The 17,616-nt window shown below is 49.3% G+C and overlaps 1 protein-coding gene across 3 annotated transcripts in view; it reads left to right on the top strand.

Annotated features, from left to right (window-relative positions):
- The first annotated feature begins 1,430 nt into the window (after positions 1-1,430).
- Positions 1,431-17,616, top strand: part of LOC144491464 (aminoacylase-1B-like) — a 51,858-nt gene continuing 35,672 nt past the window's right edge. Inside the window, exons 1-4 of one of the 3 annotated variants that reach the window (XM_078209322.1) lie at positions 1,431-1,501; positions 3,093-3,210; positions 15,714-15,778; positions 17,440-17,544. In XM_078209322.1, the coding sequence (XP_078065448.1) occupies positions 3,123-3,210; positions 15,714-15,778; positions 17,440-17,544 (258 nt within the window). In that variant the 5' untranslated portion in view covers positions 1,431-1,501; positions 3,093-3,122. Of the gene's footprint in view, positions 1,671-3,092; positions 3,211-15,713; positions 15,779-17,439; positions 17,545-17,616 lie in introns of all 3 variants that reach the window. The other 2 variants (XM_078209323.1, XM_078209321.1) reach the window with 2 other exon arrangements.

Raw genomic sequence — 17,616 nt, 5'->3', positions numbered from 1 at the left:
GGGGGGCGGGGGGGGGAGAGAGGGGGGGGGGGGGAGAGAGGGGGGGCGGGGGGGGGGAGAGAGGGGGGGCGGGGGGGGGGAGAGAGGGGGGCGGGGGGGGGGGGAGAGAGAGGGGGGGCGGGGGGGGGGAGGGAGGAGGGAGGGGGGGGAGGGGGGGGAGGAGGGGGGCGGGGGGGAGGGGAGAGGGGGCGGGGAGGGGGGAGGGGGAGAGAGGGGGGCGGGGGGGGAGAGAGGGGGGCGGGGGGGGGGGAGAGAGGGGGGCGGGGGGGAGAGAGGGGGGCGGGGGGGAGAGAGGGGGGCGGGGGGGGAGAGAGGGGGGCGGGGGGGGGGGAGAGAGGGGGGGCGGGGGGGAGAGAGGGGGCGGGGGGGAGAGAGGGGGGGCGGGGGGGGGGGAGAGAGGGGGGCGGGGGGGGGGAGGAGAGAGGGGGGCGGGGGGGGGAGAGAGGGGGCGGGGGGGGGAGAGAGGGGGCGGGGGGGGGGAGAGAGGGGGGCGGGGGGGAGAGGGGGGCGGGGGGGGGAGAGAGGGGGCGGGGGGGAGAGAGGGGGGCGGGGGGGGAGAGAGGGGGGCGGGGGGGGGAGAGAGGGGGGCGGGGGGGGGAGAGAGGGGGGGCGGGGGGGGGGGAGAGAGGGGGGGGCGGGGGGGGGAGAGAGGGGGGCGGGGGGGGGAGAGAGGGGGCGGGGGGGGGGGAGAGAGGGGGGCGGGGGGGGGAGAGAGGGGGGCGGGGGGGGAGAGAGGGGGGGCGGGGGGGGAGAGAGGGGGGCGGGGGGGGGAGAGAGGGGGGCGGGGGGGGGAGAGGGCGGGGGGCGGGGGGGGGGAGAGAGGGGGGGCGGGGGGGGGGGGGGGGGAGAGGGGGGGGCGGGCGGGGGGGGGAGAGGGGGGCGGGGGGGGGGGGGGGGGAGAGAGGGGGGGCGGGGGGGGGAGAGAGGGGGGGGGGGGGGGAGAGAGGGGGGCGGGGGGGGGGGGAGAGAGGGGGGCGGGGGGGGGGAGGAGGGGGGCGGGGGGGGGAGGAGGGGGCGGGGGGGGGAGAGAGGGGGGCGGGGGGGGGGAGAGAGGGGGGCGGGGGTGGGGGAGAGAGGGGGGCGGGTGGGGGAGAGAGGGGGGCGGGTGGGGGAGAGAGGGGGGCGGGTGGGGGAGAGAGGGGGGCGGGGTGGGGGGAGAGAGGGGGGCGGGTGGGGGGGAGAGAGGGGGGCGGGTGGGGGGAGAGAGGGGGGCGGGTGGGGGGAGAGAGGGGGGCGGGTGGGGGAGAGAGGGGGGCGGGTGGGGGGAGAGAGGGGGGCGGGGTGGGGGGGGAGAGAGGGGGGCGGGGTGGGGGGAGAGAGGGGGGGCGGGTGGGGGAGAGAGGGGGCGGGTGGTGGGGGGAGGAGAGGGGGGCGGGTGGGGGGAGAGGGGGGGCCGGGGGGAGGGCCGGCGGCAGTTGTTGGACTTTGCCTCGAGCTGTCAGTGGGGAACTTTGACCCTGCAATCTGTGCTCGCGGCCCAGAGAGAGCGCGAGCGTTGAGGGTGAGGCCCACATCCCGGGACTCGGGTGGATCTGGGGCTGATTGTGAAATTGACCTCCGTGTTCGAGGCGGATCACGGTGTGTAGATCCCGATGCTGCAAGTGGATCCCGGGGTTGATCCAGCCCAGGGGAGGATTCCAGGTGGATCCCGGGGCCGAAGTGGATCCCAGGTTTATCCTGGGGTTGGGGTGGATTCTGGGTTGATCCCAGGGCTGGGGGTGGATCCCGGGGCCTCATCTCGGTTTTTCCCGGCCTTGGATTCTGCCTCTTTCACCGCTCCAGGGAATAGAGGAAACAGTGTGGCACCGGGATGAGGGAGAGAAATGGGAAAGAATAACGGAGAGGGAGTTGACGGCGTTCCCTGTGTTCCTGTGTTGCTCTGTGTGTCAGTGCCTGCGTTCCTGTGTTGCTCTGTGTGTCAGTGCCTGCGTTCCTGTGTTGCTCTGTGTGTCAGTGCCTGCGTTCCTGTGTTGCTCTGTGTTTCTGTGTGTCAGTGCCTGTGTTCCTGTGTTGCTCTGTGTGTCAGTGCCTGCGTTCCTGTGTTGCTCTGTGTGTCAGTGCCTGCGTTCCTGTGTTTGCTCTGTGTGTCAGTGCCTGCGTTCCTGTGTTGCTCTGTGTTTCTGTGTGTCAGTGCCTGTGTTCCTGTGTTGCTATGTTTTCCTGCATGTCTCTGCCTGTGTTCCTGTTTGTCAGTGCCTGTGTTCCTGTGTTGCTGTGTGTGCCTGTGTGTTACCACCAGTATTCCTGTGTTGCTATGCATTCCTGTGTGTCACTGCCTGTGTTCCTGTATTGCTTTCCACGGCACGGTAGCATAGTGGTTAGTACTGCTGCCTCACAGCTCCTGGGTTCGATTCTCGGCTTGGGTCACTATCCGTGTGGAGTTTGCACATTCATCCTCTGCTTGGGTGTCTTCCGGGTACTCCGGTTTCCTCCCACAATCCAAAGAGATACGGGTTAGGTTGATTGGCCAAGCTAAATTGCCCCTTTGTGTCCAGGGATAATAGGTTAGAGGGATTACAGGGTGAAATATGTAGGGTTACGGGGATAGGGTCTGGGTGGGATTATTGTCGATGCAGACTCGATGGGCCGAATGGCCCCCTTCAGCATTGTAGGGATTCTATGTTTTTTCCATGCCTATGTGTCACTGTCTGTGTTTCTGTGTTGCTATGTGTTCCTTCGCGTCACTGCCTGTGTTCCTGTGTTGCTTTGCGTTCCTGTGTCACTGCCTGTGTTTCTGTGTTGCTATGTGTCCTTCGCGTAACTGCCTGTGTTCCTGTGTCGCTATGCATTCCTGTGTTGCTATGTGTTCATGTGTGTCACTACCTATGTTCCTGTGTGTCACTATGTGTTCCTGTGTGTTACTGCCTATGTTCCTGTGTTGCTGTGTGTTCCTTTGTGTAAATTCCTGTATACCTGTGTTGCTATGTGTTCCTTTGCGACACATGCCTGTGTTCTTGTGTCACCATGTGTTCTTGCATGTCATTACCTATGTTGTGCTATTTTCCTGTGTCCTTGCCCATGTTCCACAGCCCAGGTTATTAGTAGTGTCTGACTGTGGCAATGATTTTCTCTAAATCTACTCTCTCACGCAGAGTGACGTACTTACACAGCATTTCTACAGGATGGGTGGACAGCAAGAGGAGCACCTGTCTGTCCGGTTGTTCCGGGAGTACCTGAGAATCAGAACTGTACACCCTCAGCCCGACTATGGTAAGATAGATGGAATGATGTGAATTGTGCAGATGGAGATGGAGACACTTAACTCAGCCAACTCCTAAGTTACATATCTTCATCTTGTACATACTCACACACACACCAGCATAGGTTTGCTGTTTGTTCAGTCAAATGTTTCTCTTTTTCTTGCTAACTTTGTTTCTGCTCAAGGGGAGGAGATGTTAGTGTTGGATGAAGACATTTTCTCTTGTGAGTGCCCAGTGCAAGCATCAGCCGTTCCCAGGATTGGAACAGCACAGACAGGTCAGAGTAAAGAGCCTTCACTCTGCATCATATAGTGTACCACAATGTGGCATTTTTTCACATGAGCCATCCACCACATGAGTAAGCTTGTGAGTTGCTGAGGAACTTGGGGGGGGGGGGGGGGCTGCGGTTATACTATCTGCCCATTCAGAATAAGGGGCTCCTTTCTCGTAGGATCCTTACAGCAGACAAAATCTTCCACCAAATCAGCCCCTATGCCAGTGGTAGCACTCTGTCGTCTTGAGCACGGTGTCTGGACTGACACTTCTGAAGATGTGCTTTTGTTTGAACTGTTTGTTAAGCCGAAACCTCATCTGCCTTAACAACAGAACAAGATCCTGTGGGACCCTTTGAAGAAGAGTTGGGGAGTTCTATCCTGGTCAGTATTTATCCTTGACTCAACACCATCAAATATAATAAAAGAAAATGCTGGAAATACTCAGCAGACGTGAGAGAGAACTTCATCAAATACAGTATGGATTTGTTTATCTCAGGGCTATTCTGAGAAAAGAGGAGATTGAGAGGAGATTTGATAGAGACGTTTAAAATCATGACTGCTCTGATAGAGAATGATGGAACCTCCACAGCCCTCTGGGGTAGGGAATTCAAAAGATTTGCCACCCTCTGAGTCAAGAAATTCCTCGTCATCTCAGTCCTAAATGGTCTATTCAGATGTCTCTGGCTCTAGATTCCCCGACATGGCAACAGCCTTCCTACATCTCCCCTGTCGAGCTCTGTAAGCAGGGACTGTGGTTATGTTATTGGATTAGAGAATGTGTGCTTAAAACCCACCAGTTTGAGAATGTTGAATTCGGATTTAAAAACCTTGGAGCTGGGTATCAGTAAAAGTGACCTTGGAGCTGTTGGCTTCATAAAAGCCAAGCTGGGTTCATTAATGCTCTTTAAGGAAGACATTCTCCTGTTCTTACCTGCTCTGGCCTTTATGTGACCCTAAGCCCACACCAATGTGCTTGACTTTTAAATACCCTCTGAAGTTGACAGGCAAACCATTCAGTGGTGCAAAACCAGACAACACCTCAACACCATCAGGGCAATTAAACATGGGCCATAAATGCTAGCTGCAGTCTGTAAATGTTTTACAAAAAGATGGCATGGATTCCTTCTGGGATTATTAATCATTTCTACATGTAAGCAGGTAAGATGTGAACAGGTAGCAATGGTTGGCACTTGTCTCTTCCTCGCGATTGGAACAGCTATTCAAATGAACAGCAGACAATGCTGGGAATACTCAGCAGGTCCTGCAGCATTCCGTGGGGAGAGAAACTGAGTTAAATACTTCAGGAACCCATCAACTAGGAGTTTTGGGATGTCTTGTGGTGGCTGTGATCCCAAAACTGTTGTAGATTTAACAGTTTATAAGCAAGGCACAGAGCGGTTGGGGAGAATAAAAGGAGGAAGATAGGAGTGTTTAAATAGTAAAAGTGCAAGATTGGAAGAGCTGATAATTAGACAAGAGAAGAAAGAAAAATTGGATCAAGCAGTGATATAAATGGTTACAGCAGTATAGCAGAGAGAAAGTTGTTTGGGTTTAATCTCAGTTGTTTGGATTTAATCTCAGTTGTTTGGGTTTAATCTCAGTTTTGGATTTAATATCAGTTGTTTGGGTTTAATCTCAGTTTGTTTGGGTTTAATCTCAGTTTGTTTGGGTTTAATCTCAGTTTGTTTGGGTTTAATCTCAGTTGTCTTGGATTTAATATCAGTTGTTTGGGTTTAATCTCAGTTGTTTGGGTTTAATCTCAGTTTTGGATTTAATATCAGTTGTTTGGGTTTAATCTCAGTTTGTTTGGGTTTAATCTCAGTTTGTTTGGGTTTAATCTCAGTTGTCTTGGATTTAATATCAGTTGTTTGGGTTTAATCTCAGTTTGTTTGGGTTTAATCTCATTTTGGAGTCTCCCACCCTCCTCTAACCTAAAAAAGGACTCGGAGTGAGAACAGGTAAGCTTTTTTTTTCTCTCTTTCGTTTCTTATTAAGGGAAGTTAGCAGGGATGTCACTGCAGGCAGTGCAATGTTCCTCCTGTGGGATGTTTGAGGTGAGGAACACCAGTAGCACAGTGGTTAGCACTGCTGCTTCACAGCTCCAGGGACCTGGGTTCGATTCCCGGCTTGGGTCACTGTCTGTGTGGAGTTTGCACATTCTCCTCGTGTCTGTGTGGGTTTCCTCCGGGTGCTCCGGTTTCCTCCCACAGTCCAAAGATGTGCGGGTTAGGTTGATTGGCCATGCTAAAATTGCCCCTTAGTGTCCTGAGATGTGTAGGTTAGAGGGATTAGCGGGTAAATATGTAGGGATATGGGGGTAGGGCTTGGGTGGGATTGTGGTCGGTGCAGACTCGATGGGCCAAATGGCCTCCTTCTGCACTGTAGGGTTTCTATGATTCTATGATGAGTAGTGTCCCAGCTGAGTACACCTGCAGGAAGTGCATCCAATTCCAGCTCCTTGAAGACCGTGTTAGGAATCTGGAACTGGAGCTGGATGAACTTCGGATCATTCGGGAGGCGGAGGTGGTCATAGATAGAAGCTTCAGGGATGTAGTTACTCCGAAGAATGAAGATAGATGGGTGATGGTGAGAGGGGCTGGGAGGAAGCAGTCAGTGCAGGAATCCCCTGTGGTCGTTCCCCTCGGCAACAAGTATACCGCTTTGGATACTGTTGGGGGGGGGGGCGGGGGGGAACCTACCAGTGGTAAGCCACGGTGACCGGATCTCCAGCACTGAGTCCGTCCCTGTGGCTCAGAAGGGAAGGGGGGTGAGCAGGAGAGCAATAGTTACTGGGGACTCGACAGTTAGAGGGACAGATTGGAGGTTCTGTGGCAGCGAAAGAGACTCACGGATGGTATGTTGCCTCCCGGGTGCCAGGATCCGTGACGTCTCAGACCATGTTTTCAGGATCCTTAAGGGGGAGGGGGAACAATCACAAGTCGTGGTACACATCGGTACCAACGACATAGGTAAGAGAAGGGACGGGGATTTAAAACAGGTTAATTTGGGGAGCTAGGGTGGAAGCTGAGAGCCAGGATAAACCATGTTGTCATCTCTGGTTTGTTGCCGGTGCCATGTGCTAGTGAGCTGAGGAACAGGGAGAGAGTGCAGATAAACACGTGGCTGCAGGGATGGTGTAGGAGGGAGGGTTTCAGTTTCATGGATAATTGGAGCACATTCTGGGGGAGGTGGGACCTGTACAAACAGGACGGGTTGCACCTGAACCAGAGGGGCACCAATATCCTGGGAGGGAAATTTGCTACGGCTCTTCGGGGGGGTTTAAACTAATTTGTCAGGGGGATGGGAAAACGAGCTGTAGTCCAGAAGCCAGTGTTGAGTGTAGTGAGGTACTGAGGAGGGTATCAAGGTCGCAGGAGTGTACCGGCAGACAGGAAGGTGGGTTGAAGTGTGTCTACTTCAATGCAAGGAGCATCCGGAATAAGGTAGGTGAACTTGGAGCGTGGATTGGTACTTGGGACTACGATGTTGTGGCCATTACGGAGACATGGTTAGAACAGGGACAGGAATGGTTGTTGGAAGTTCCGGGGTATAGATGTTTCAGTAAGAGTAGGGAAGGTGGTAAAAGAGGTGGAGGAGTAGCATTGTTAATCAAAGATAGTTTAACGGCTGCAGAAAGGCAGTTCGAGGGGGATCTGCCTACTGAGGTAATATGGGCTGAAGTTAGAAATAGGAAAGGAGCAGTCATGTTGTTGGGGGTTTTCTATAGGCCCCCAAAATAGTAATAGAGATGTGGAGGAAGAAATTGCAAAGCAGATTATGGATAGGTGTGGAGGTCACAGGGTAGTTGTCATGTGTGACTAACTTTCCAAACATTGATTGGAACTTTTATAGGTCGAATAGTTCGGATGGGGCAGTTTTTGTACAGTGTGTGCAGGAGGGTTTCCTGACACAATATGTGGATAGGCCGACAAGAGGTGGGGCCACATTGGACTTGGTACTGGGTAATGAACCGGGCCAAGTGTTAGATTTGGTTGTGGGAGAGCACTTTGGAGATAGTGACCATAATTTGGTGTCTTTCATTATTGCAATGGAGAGGGATAGGGCCTTACGGCAGGGCAAGGTTTATAATTGGGGGAGGGGTAATTATGATGCGATTAGGCAGGAATTAGGGAGCATAAGATGGGAAGCGTATGTAAGGATGAGAAAACAAGGTTCAGTTGGGTCGCTTGAGAGTTACAAGGTAGCAAGGAATGAGCTAAAAAAAGGGCTTAGGAGAGCTAGGAGGGGGCATGGGAAGTCCTTGGTGGCTCGGATCAAGAAAAACCCCAAGGCTTTTTACTCTGATGTGAGAAATAAAAGAATGACCAGGGTGAGGTTAGGGCCGGTCAAGGATAGTACTGGGAACTTGTGCATGGAGTCAGAAGAGATAGGAGAGGCGATGAATGAATACTTCAGTGTTCACCAAGGAGAGGGACCATGTTTTTGAGGATGAGAATGGGATACAGGCTGATAGGCTGGAGGAGGTAGATGTTCTGAGGGAAGGTGTATTAGCAATTTTGAAAAACCTGAGGGTTGATAAGTCCCTGGGCCAGATGGGATATATCCTAGGATTCTTTGGGGGGCAAGATTGATGAGATTGCAGAGCCTTTGGTTTTGACCTTTGGGTCCTCACTGTCCACGAGGATAGTGCCAGAGGACTGGAGAGTGGCGAATGTTGTTCCGCTGTTCAAGAAAGGAAATAGGAATGACCCTGGTAATTATAGGCCGGTTAGTCTTACTTCGGTGGTCGGTAAGTTAATGGAAAAGGTCCTGAGGGATAGGATTTATGACCATTTGGAAAGATGCAGCTTAATCCGTGATAGTCAGCATGGATTCGTGAAGGGTAAGTCGTGCCTCACAAATTTGATTGAATTCTTTGAGGAGGTAACTAAGTGTGTAGATGAAGGTAGAACAGTTGATGTCGTATACATGGATTATAGTAAGGCGTTTGATAAGGTTCCCCATGGTAGGCTCATGAAGAAAGTAAGGAGGTGTGGGACAGAGGGAAATTTGGCCGATTGGATAAGTAACTGGCTATCTCATAGAACAGTAAGAAGTCTCACAACACCAGGTTAAAGTCCAACAGGTTTATTTGGTAGCAAATACCATAAGCTTTCGGAGCAGAGCTCCTTCGTCAGATGGAGTGGTCTCTGTTCTCCAACAGTGCACAGACACAGAAATCAAATGACAGAATACTGATTAGAATGCAAATCTCTACAGCCAGCCAGGTCTTAAATGTACAGACAATGTGGGTGGAGGGAGCATTCAACACAGGTTAAAGAGATGTGTATTGTCTCCAGACAGAACAGCTTGTGAAGTTCTGCAAGTCCAGGAGGCAAGCTGTGGGGGTTACTGATAATGTGACATAAATCCAACATCCCGGTTTAGGCCGTCCTCATGTGTGCGGAACTTGGCTATCAGTCTCTGCTCAGCGACTCTGCGCTGTCGTGTGTCGTGAAGGCCGCCTTGGAGAACGCTGAGCAGAGACTGATAGCCAAGTTCCGCACACATGAGGACGGCCTAAACCGGGATGTTGGATTTATGTCACATTATCAGTAACCCCCACAGCTTGCCTCCTGGACTTGCAGAATTTCACAAGCTGTTCTGTCTGGAGACAATACACATCTCTTTAACCTGTGTTGAATGCTCCCTCCACCCACATTGTCTGTACATTTAAGACCTGGCTGGCTGTAGAGATTTGCATTCTAATCAGTATTCCGTAATTTGATTTCTGTGTCTGTGCACTGTTGGAGAACAGAGACCACTCCATCTGACGAAGGAGCTCTGCTCCGAAAGCTTATGGTATTTGCTACCAAATAAACCTGTTGGACTTTAACCTGGTGTTGTGAGACTTCTTACTGTGCTTACCCCAGTCCAACGCCGGCATCTCCACATCATATCTCATAGAAGACAGAGGATGGTGGTGGATGGAAAATTTTCAGACTGGAGACCAGTTACCAGCGGTGTACCACAGGGATCAGTGCTGGGTCCTCTGCTATTTGTGATTTTTATCAATGATTTGGAGCAGGGGGCTGAAGGGTGGGTCAGTAAATTTGCTGATGACACCAAGATTGGTGGAGTAGTGGATGAGGTGGAGGGCTGTTGTAGGCTGCAAAGAGACATTGATACGATGCAGAGCTGGGCCGGAAAATGGCAGATGGAGTTTAACACTGATAAGTGCGAGGTGATTCATTTTGGTAGGACAAATTTGAATGCGGATTACAGGGTCAACGGCAGGGTTCTGAGGAATGTGGAGGAACAGAGAGATCTTGGGGTTCATATCCACAGATCTCTGAAGGTTGCCACTCAAGTGGATAGAGCCGTGAAGAAGGCCTATAGTGTGTTAGCGTTTATTAACAGAGGGTTTGAGTTTAAGAGCCGTGGGGTTATGCTGCAACTGTACAGGACCTTGGTGAGACCACATTTGGAATATTGTGTGCAGTTCTGGTCACCTCACTATAAGAAGGATGTGGAAGCACTGGAAAGAGTGCAGAGGAGATTTACCAGGATGCTGCCTGGTTTGGAGGGTAGGTCTTATGAGGAAAGGTTGAGGGAGCTAGGGCTTTTCTCTTTGGAGCGGAGGAGGATGAGAGGTGACTTAATAGAGGTTTATAAGATGATAAGGGGGATAGATAGAGTGGACGTTCAGAGACTATTTCCTCGGGTGAATGTAGCTGTTACTAGGGGGCATAACTATAAGATTAATGGAGGGAGATATAGGAGGGATGTCCGAGGTAGGTTCTTTACTCAGAGAGTGGTTGGGGTGTGGAATGGACTGCCTGCTGTGATAGTGGAGTCAGACACTTTAGGAACTTTCAAGCGGTTATTGGATAGGCACATGGAGCACACCAGGATGATAGGGAGTGGGATAGCTTGATCTTGGTTTCGGAAAAAGCTCGGCACAACATCGAGGGCTGAAAGGCCTGTACTGTGCTGTACTGTTCTATGTTCTATGTAGAAAGGAAGCGTATAAAACCAATCTCGACGGTTAAGGCACCTTTGACCTGAGAAGAAGAGCAGGTGAGCCTTGGGTTGTTGGCCATTGCTTCTTGTGTACTGGTAGGGGATCCACGTCCTAGCTACCAGCCCATCCCACTGTCTGTGTACCCCGATAGAGATTCTCATGCCACTGTCTGTGTACAGATAGGGATTCCCATCCCACTGTTTTGTGCTAATAGGAACTTCCAATGCGAAGTGTCTTGGTCTCAATTGTTACAAGTTGTCTTTATATCGGGCTTTAAATATAATATGTCTCACGTGCTTCTTACTTATGCTTAGTTCCTCTGGTCCCATCTGAGGCAGTGGGCATCAGGACACGGCTACCAGTTCCATTGTATCGCAGTCAGCCCAGCACAGCAGTGCAAAGGACAAAGCTGAAGCATCTGTCGAGTGGATGAACCATCTCGGTCTCCTCCAGAGATCCCCAACATTACAGATGTCAGTCTTCAGCCAATTCGATTCACTCCACGTGATATCAAGGAAAGGCTGAAGGCACTGGATGCTGCAAAGGCTCTGGGCCCTACAAACCGTCTGTTTACTGACAGAGGTTTCCCATCTCAGTGTGTGCGTGTAGACTGAGACTTCACTGTTAGAGATGCTGCCTTGTGGCGAGAAGTTAAAATGAGTCAACCAACATTAGTAACATAGACTATCTGGTTATTTCCAAAACATGATGTGGAGATGCCGGCGTTGGACTGGGGTAAACACAGTAAGAAGTTTTACAACACCAGTGGCTTTTGCTACCAAATAAACCTGTTGGACTTTAACCTGGTGTTGTAAAACTTCTTACTGTATTTCCAAAACAGTCAGTATGTCACGTGTTACAAAGAGGAGGTTGATCTCCTCTCAAAGAACTAACACGCAACCACTCAAAGAGAAGTACCTCCCTTCATAATCTGTTAAAAAGTGTGAGAAGTAGTCATTTCTGCGTTTCAATAACTTTTACTGTTTAAATCAAAATAACTACCTGGGACTCTGAAAAAGCAACAAGTAACAGTTCATTTATCTAACTAACAGTAAACAGGTTAATTAAACTATTAACAAACCAAATAAAACACTATTCTAATGGAATGCTGTTTACATAAATACAATTCCCACTTATTAACAAAAAAAATAGAATTTCTAGTCACTCTCAAAATATAACCAGGTTTTATCTTCCAGAATGTTCTGTCTTCTTTGCTGACTTCTTCTGACTTCCAATCTTCTGTTGGTACCTTTGCGATTGAGATGAGGCTTTCTTTTAAGACATAAATGTGACTGTTACGCTGGCAGAGACAGTTGCTGGCTGTGCCTCACTCTCTCAAGCTGTGATCTATGACTGAGGCTGGGCTGACAGGTAGTTGCTGTTTGGCTCTCTGGAGCTGGGAGCTGTGGCTTATATCTCTGATGACATACCAAAATCCCCACAATAGGATTGGTTTACAGGTTATCAAAACATCAAATTCAAACCTGATAGGCTGCTGATATTCAAATGCCTAGTTTAAACTGATTGGTTAAAATTCAAAAACAACCTGTTGTCTTGGCAGCACCGCTGCCTAGCCTTGCGACACAATGTTTCACTCTATGCTCTCTGTGTAGTGCAGTTGCACCTGCGTCTCTTTTAACTCTCTAAACATAGCAAGAAAACTACCTTTTTTAACAGACCATGCAATTTTACAACTCTTAGCATTTTAGAAGTTTTTAAAAATAATTTTACAAAAACTAACCACAACACAGGCAGCATTGAGATAGAGAGGAAGGACTGGTTAATACAACCTTTGTTTTGGAATGTCTCGAGCATGTGAATGCTGCTATATAAATATGTATAGAGAGAGCTGATTCTATACTCCCCTTTGAGGGAGAGAGCTGATTGGTGGTGAATTAACCAGAGGATCACCATGTCTCAGTTGAGGGGCAATGTTGAGACAACAGAGCCTGTTTCTCTATATCCACTCCATCAAAATCTTCCATAACTTCTTTATTTTGGTTGCTCCTCACCTTTTTTTCAAAATAAAAGTGAATCAGCCTGTCGATGCTTTCCTGGTATGTATACCCATGCCTTGCAAATCTTCTCTACCCTCTCTCCAATCGGCCTGTCTTCCCTTTATAATATGACAAAATGATAAAGGCACCGCCTCACTCACATCTGCCACTCATTGAGAGAGCTGTCCCACAGACTAGTCAAGCAACAGCCTGACATAGTCATACTCATCCAATCATACCTTGCGTCCAATGTCCCAGGCTTCTCCATCACTATCCCTGGGTGTGTCTGTTCCACCGGCAGGACAGAACCACCATTGACAGCCATGCCTTCAGTTCCTTCTGCCTCTCCATCTCCTGAACCAACCCTCTCTTCTACGTTCTTTAAGACATTCTTTCAAACCTATCTCTTTGGCCAACCTTCTGGTCATCTGAACTCATATCACCTTATGTTGCTGGGTCAAAATCCTGGAATTCCCTCCCTAACAGCATTGTGGGTCAACCCACAGAACATGGACTGTAGCAATTCAAGAAGGCGGCTCACCACCACTTCTCAAGGGCAACTATGGATAGGCAATAAATGCTGGCCAACCAGCGACACCCATGTCCCACAAATGAATAAAATAAAATGTGGATTTGATGTCAACTTTTATTCCATAATGTGAAGTTTCTTGGTCTCAAATGCTACAAGTAGCCCTTATATCGGGCCTTTAATATAATATGTCTCAAGTGCTTCTTACTAATGCTTAGTTCCTCTGGTCCCATGTGAGGCAGAGGGCAACAGGACATTGCCACCAGCACCAGTGTATCACAGTCAGCACAGCAAGGCAAAGGACAAAGCTGAAGCATTTGTCGAGTGGATGAACCATCTTGGACTCCTCTAGAGATCCCCAGCATCACAGATGCCAGTCTTCAGCCAATTTGATTCACTCCACGTGATATCAAAGAATGGCTGAAGGCACTGGATGCTGCAAAGGCTCTACAAACTCAGCTGCAGGCCTCATTACAACCTTGGTTCAAACATGGATGAAAGAGCTGAACTTAAGAGGTGAGATGAGAGTGACTGGCCTTGGCATTTAGGCAATATTCAACAGAGTGTGGCATCAAGGAACCCTTACAAAAATTGATATCAATGGGAATCATAGAATCCCTACAGTGTAGAAGAGGCCATTTGGCCCATCAAGTCTGCACTGACTGACTGTCTTAACCAGGCCCTCTCCCCCACCCTATCCTGGTAACCCCGTACGTTCACCATGGCTAATCCATCCAACCTACACATCTTGGGACACTTGATAATCAAGGGGAAAACTCTCCGCTGGTTGGAGTCACCATAAGACCATAAAAAATAGGAACAGGAGTAAGTCATTCGGCCCCTTGAACCTGCTCTGCCATTCAAAAGGATCATGGCTGATCCGACATTCCCCACTTCCACTTTCCTGCTAGTCACCAAGGAAGTTGTTTTGTCTCTGTCATGTTTATCAGTGGAATGAAGAATCTCTCCCCTGTACATTGCTAACTGTTCCGGAGTAATAAAAACATGACCTTCCAGGCACAGCAAATCAGCTTCCGGGTTATCAGACCTTTGCCTCTTTGCTACCACTTGTCTACATCCAATCATATGGATCTGAGGGATGGTAATAGACCTTCTGGTCACACTGAGGTTGTCCCAGTCAATCGTGACATCACTTCCCACTCCTCCCAGAAACATGGGATCTTCCGGGAGAGTCAGAGAAGCAAATCAAAACCCAGGCCAATTCAGGGGAATATCTGGAATATTCCTCTTTCATCCCCTCAGACGATCCCAGGCAGTCTGGGAGACCACTCTGACTGGATGGATGTTGGAGGATACTGAACTACTTACAAAGAACAAAGAACAGTACAGCACAGGGAACGGGCCCTTCGGCCCTCCAAGCCTGTGCCGCTCATTGGTCCAACTAGACCATTTGTTTGTATCCCTCCATTCCCAGACTGCTCATGTGACTATCCAGGTAGGTCTTGAATGATGCCAGCATGTCTGCCTCCACCACCCTACTTGGCAGTGCATTCCAGCCCCCCACCACTCTCTGTGTAAAAAACGTCCCTCTGATATCGGAGTTATAGCTCGCCCCTCTCACCTTGAGCCCGTGACCCCCTCGTGATCGTCACCTCCGACCTGGGAAAAAACTTCCCACTGTTCACCCTATCTATACCCTTCATAATTTTGTACACCTCTATTAGGTCTCCCCTCATTCTCCATCTTTCCAGGGAGAACAAACCCAGTTTACCCAATCTCTCCTCATAGCTAAGACCCTCCAGACCAGGCAACATCCTGGTAAACCTTCTCTGCACTCTCTCTAAAGCCTCCACGTCCTTTGGTAGTGCGGCGACCAGAACTGGACGCAGTACTCCAAATGTGGCCTATCCAGCGTTCTATACAGCTGCAACATCAGACTCCAGCTTTTATACTTTATACCCCGTCCTATAAAGGCAAACATACCATATGCCTTCTTCACCACCTTCTCCACCTGTGCTGCCACCTTCAAGGATTTGTGGACTTGCACACCTAGGTCCCTCTGTGTTTCTATACTTCTTGTGTTTCTATACTTCAGTGTGATTTCCATCCAGTTAGAAACTCGTTCACCTCTCACTGGAAGGAATATAGTGAATTAGAGCCCACTTCCACACCCAACAGCCTGCTCCAGAGGTTCAGAATTTTTTGTAAAAGGAACCTGCTCCTCAAATAGAACCTAGTCCTGCCTGATCTGATTTAGCTGAAGTAATTAATCCATGTAAACGCAGTCTAGTTCCTTTTCTGTTTTACAAACTTTGATCAAATCGCCCCTGGAATGACACTTTTGTAGAGTGTAATGTCCTACTTTCTTTGAGCCTTTTTGGGTTTTAAGCCAGGAATTGGTCTCGTCACCCTTCCCTGCTCCCTTTCCACAGCCTCAATATTGCTTACCGTGTGATTGGACTAAAACTGGACACAGTATTCAGAGGCCTAACCAGGTCATGTACAAGAACAAAATGGTATGTTTTATTTTACAGTGAATTATCCATTATGTGAATACACCTGAGGACCCTCTTGACTTTGACAATTGTTTCACTGCATTGGTCATGGGACTCTGAAGGTTAATGTATAAGAACACCCAGATCTCATTCTCTCTCCACTGATTTTAATTCTTTCCCCTCAACTTTATGCCATTCCTCCAGTTTGGAGGATAACAATGTTATAAAAATATTCCGCCTGCCTTAGTCTGTCTGGATGTTGCAGGACTCACAGTGCCTGTGTTTTTTTCAGATGGTGCTATTAAGTTCCTGGAGAGGTTGAGTGTGGAGCTGGGTCTTCCTTGTAAGAAGTTTGAGGTGAGAGATCTACGCAGCGCTGGAACAGACTTGCAATATAGAATCTGGACTTTGCTCAGCCCATGAAATGTGGGGAGGGCTGGGGGAAGAAATAGGCATAAGAATAGTCTGAGGCACAACTCTCCTTTGTTAGAGACCTTTTTATCGAGGTCCCAGCAGATTGCTTCACTTGGGTAATGCACCTGGTAAGATGGTCTTGGTGCACATATCCACCTGACATTGCTGTGTCACCAAGGATGGGAAGTTGCATGGCAACACCACCATCTTCGCCTCTAAGTCACTCACCAACCTGTCTTGGAAATATAGTCTAATTGTCAATTGTTGTAAAAACCCATCCAGTTCATTAATGTCCTTTAGGGAAGCAAATCTGCAGTCCTTACCTGGTCTGGCCTAAATGTGACTCTGGATCCACAGCAATGCTGAATGTCCTGAAATGGCTAACCTATTCAGTTCAAGGGTAATTAGGGATGGACAATAAATGCTGGCTCAGTCAGAGATGCCCACATCCAATGAGTGAATGGTTCAAGAAGGTGGCTTGTCACCACTCATGGGCAATGAATGAATAAATAAACTCCCCACACAGTACAAGAGAAACATTGCACAATGACTCGAGGGTGACACTTGGGAGGGTAAATGGAGCCCTTGGTTTTACTGCTGTTGTGCACTGTGGGAAATGACTTCAGTTGCCCTTACAGGTGAGATGGATTACTGCAGGTAGAAGATTGTATGTGGGAGGTGCTGGAGTGTACAGTAGAGGATCTCGCATTTGTGTTTTGTTCAAGTTTTCCTATTCCCGTGAGACTACACCACCCCACTATCTACTCTCTGTAGACTTCAGTTCATCCAAATCCCTGTGGCCTACATCCTATCCTGCACTAAAATCCTTCATGCCTATCATCATGAGCCTTGTTGACCTATATTGACTCCTGGCTCCCCAAGAAAGAATTCTCTCTATTCAAATTCCTCCATGGTCTCATCCCTTCCTCTCTGTAACCTTCACCTAGTCTGCAACCCTCAAACTCTCCCTTTCTCTGACACTGGCCTCTGTATGTTCCTGGTTTGCATTGTACCGGCAGTGGTGACCGGGCCTTCCACTGACTAGGTCCCAAATCTCTTCCTAAACCTCTTCACCTCCCTCTCCTCCTATAGTAGGAGGTAGTGGAGTTGTCACTGGACTAATAATTCAGAGACCCAGGTAATTCTGTGGACCTGGATTCAAATCCCACCACAGCAGATGGTGAAATTTGAATTGAATAAAAATCTGCAATTAAAAGTCTAATGATGACCATGAAACCATTGTCGATTGTCGTAAAAACTCATGAGGTTCACCAGTGTCCTTTAGAAAAGGAAATCTGCCATCCTTACCTGGTTTGGCCTACATGTGACTCCAAAGTCACTGCAATTAGGTTGACTCTTAAAATGCCCTCTGAAATGAAATGAAAAAACAAGCTACTTAGTTCACAGGTAATTAACAAAAATTAAAACTCATTTCTTTGACTAAGCTTTTCCTAATGTCTCGATGTTTTGGCACAATGTTCCTCTGCTTATGCTTGGGCGAGGTGCTTTGTTTGTCACAGGCTCTGTATACTTTTCCTTTGCTGTTTTGAGTGCAGAAGAACAGAATGGACTGTGTAAGTTCAAATCTTTATCTTCTTGTCTAGGTTCACCCAGGGCGTACAGTTGTCATCATTACTTGGGACGGAACAGATCCCAAGCTGAAATCTATTCTCTTCAACTCCCACACGGATGTGGTACCGGTCTTTGAGGTAAGCTCCATTGAGGAGAGCGATGGGGATGTGGGTTGGAATTCTGCTTGTGGAACTGGGCTCACTCCATAT

This window comes from Mustelus asterias, chromosome 3, assembly GCF_964213995.1.
Source record: "Mustelus asterias chromosome 3, sMusAst1.hap1.1, whole genome shotgun sequence".
Lineage (NCBI taxonomy): Eukaryota > Metazoa > Chordata > Chondrichthyes > Carcharhiniformes > Triakidae > Mustelus > Mustelus asterias.
This window is presented reverse-complemented; position numbering and strand designations above follow the sequence as displayed.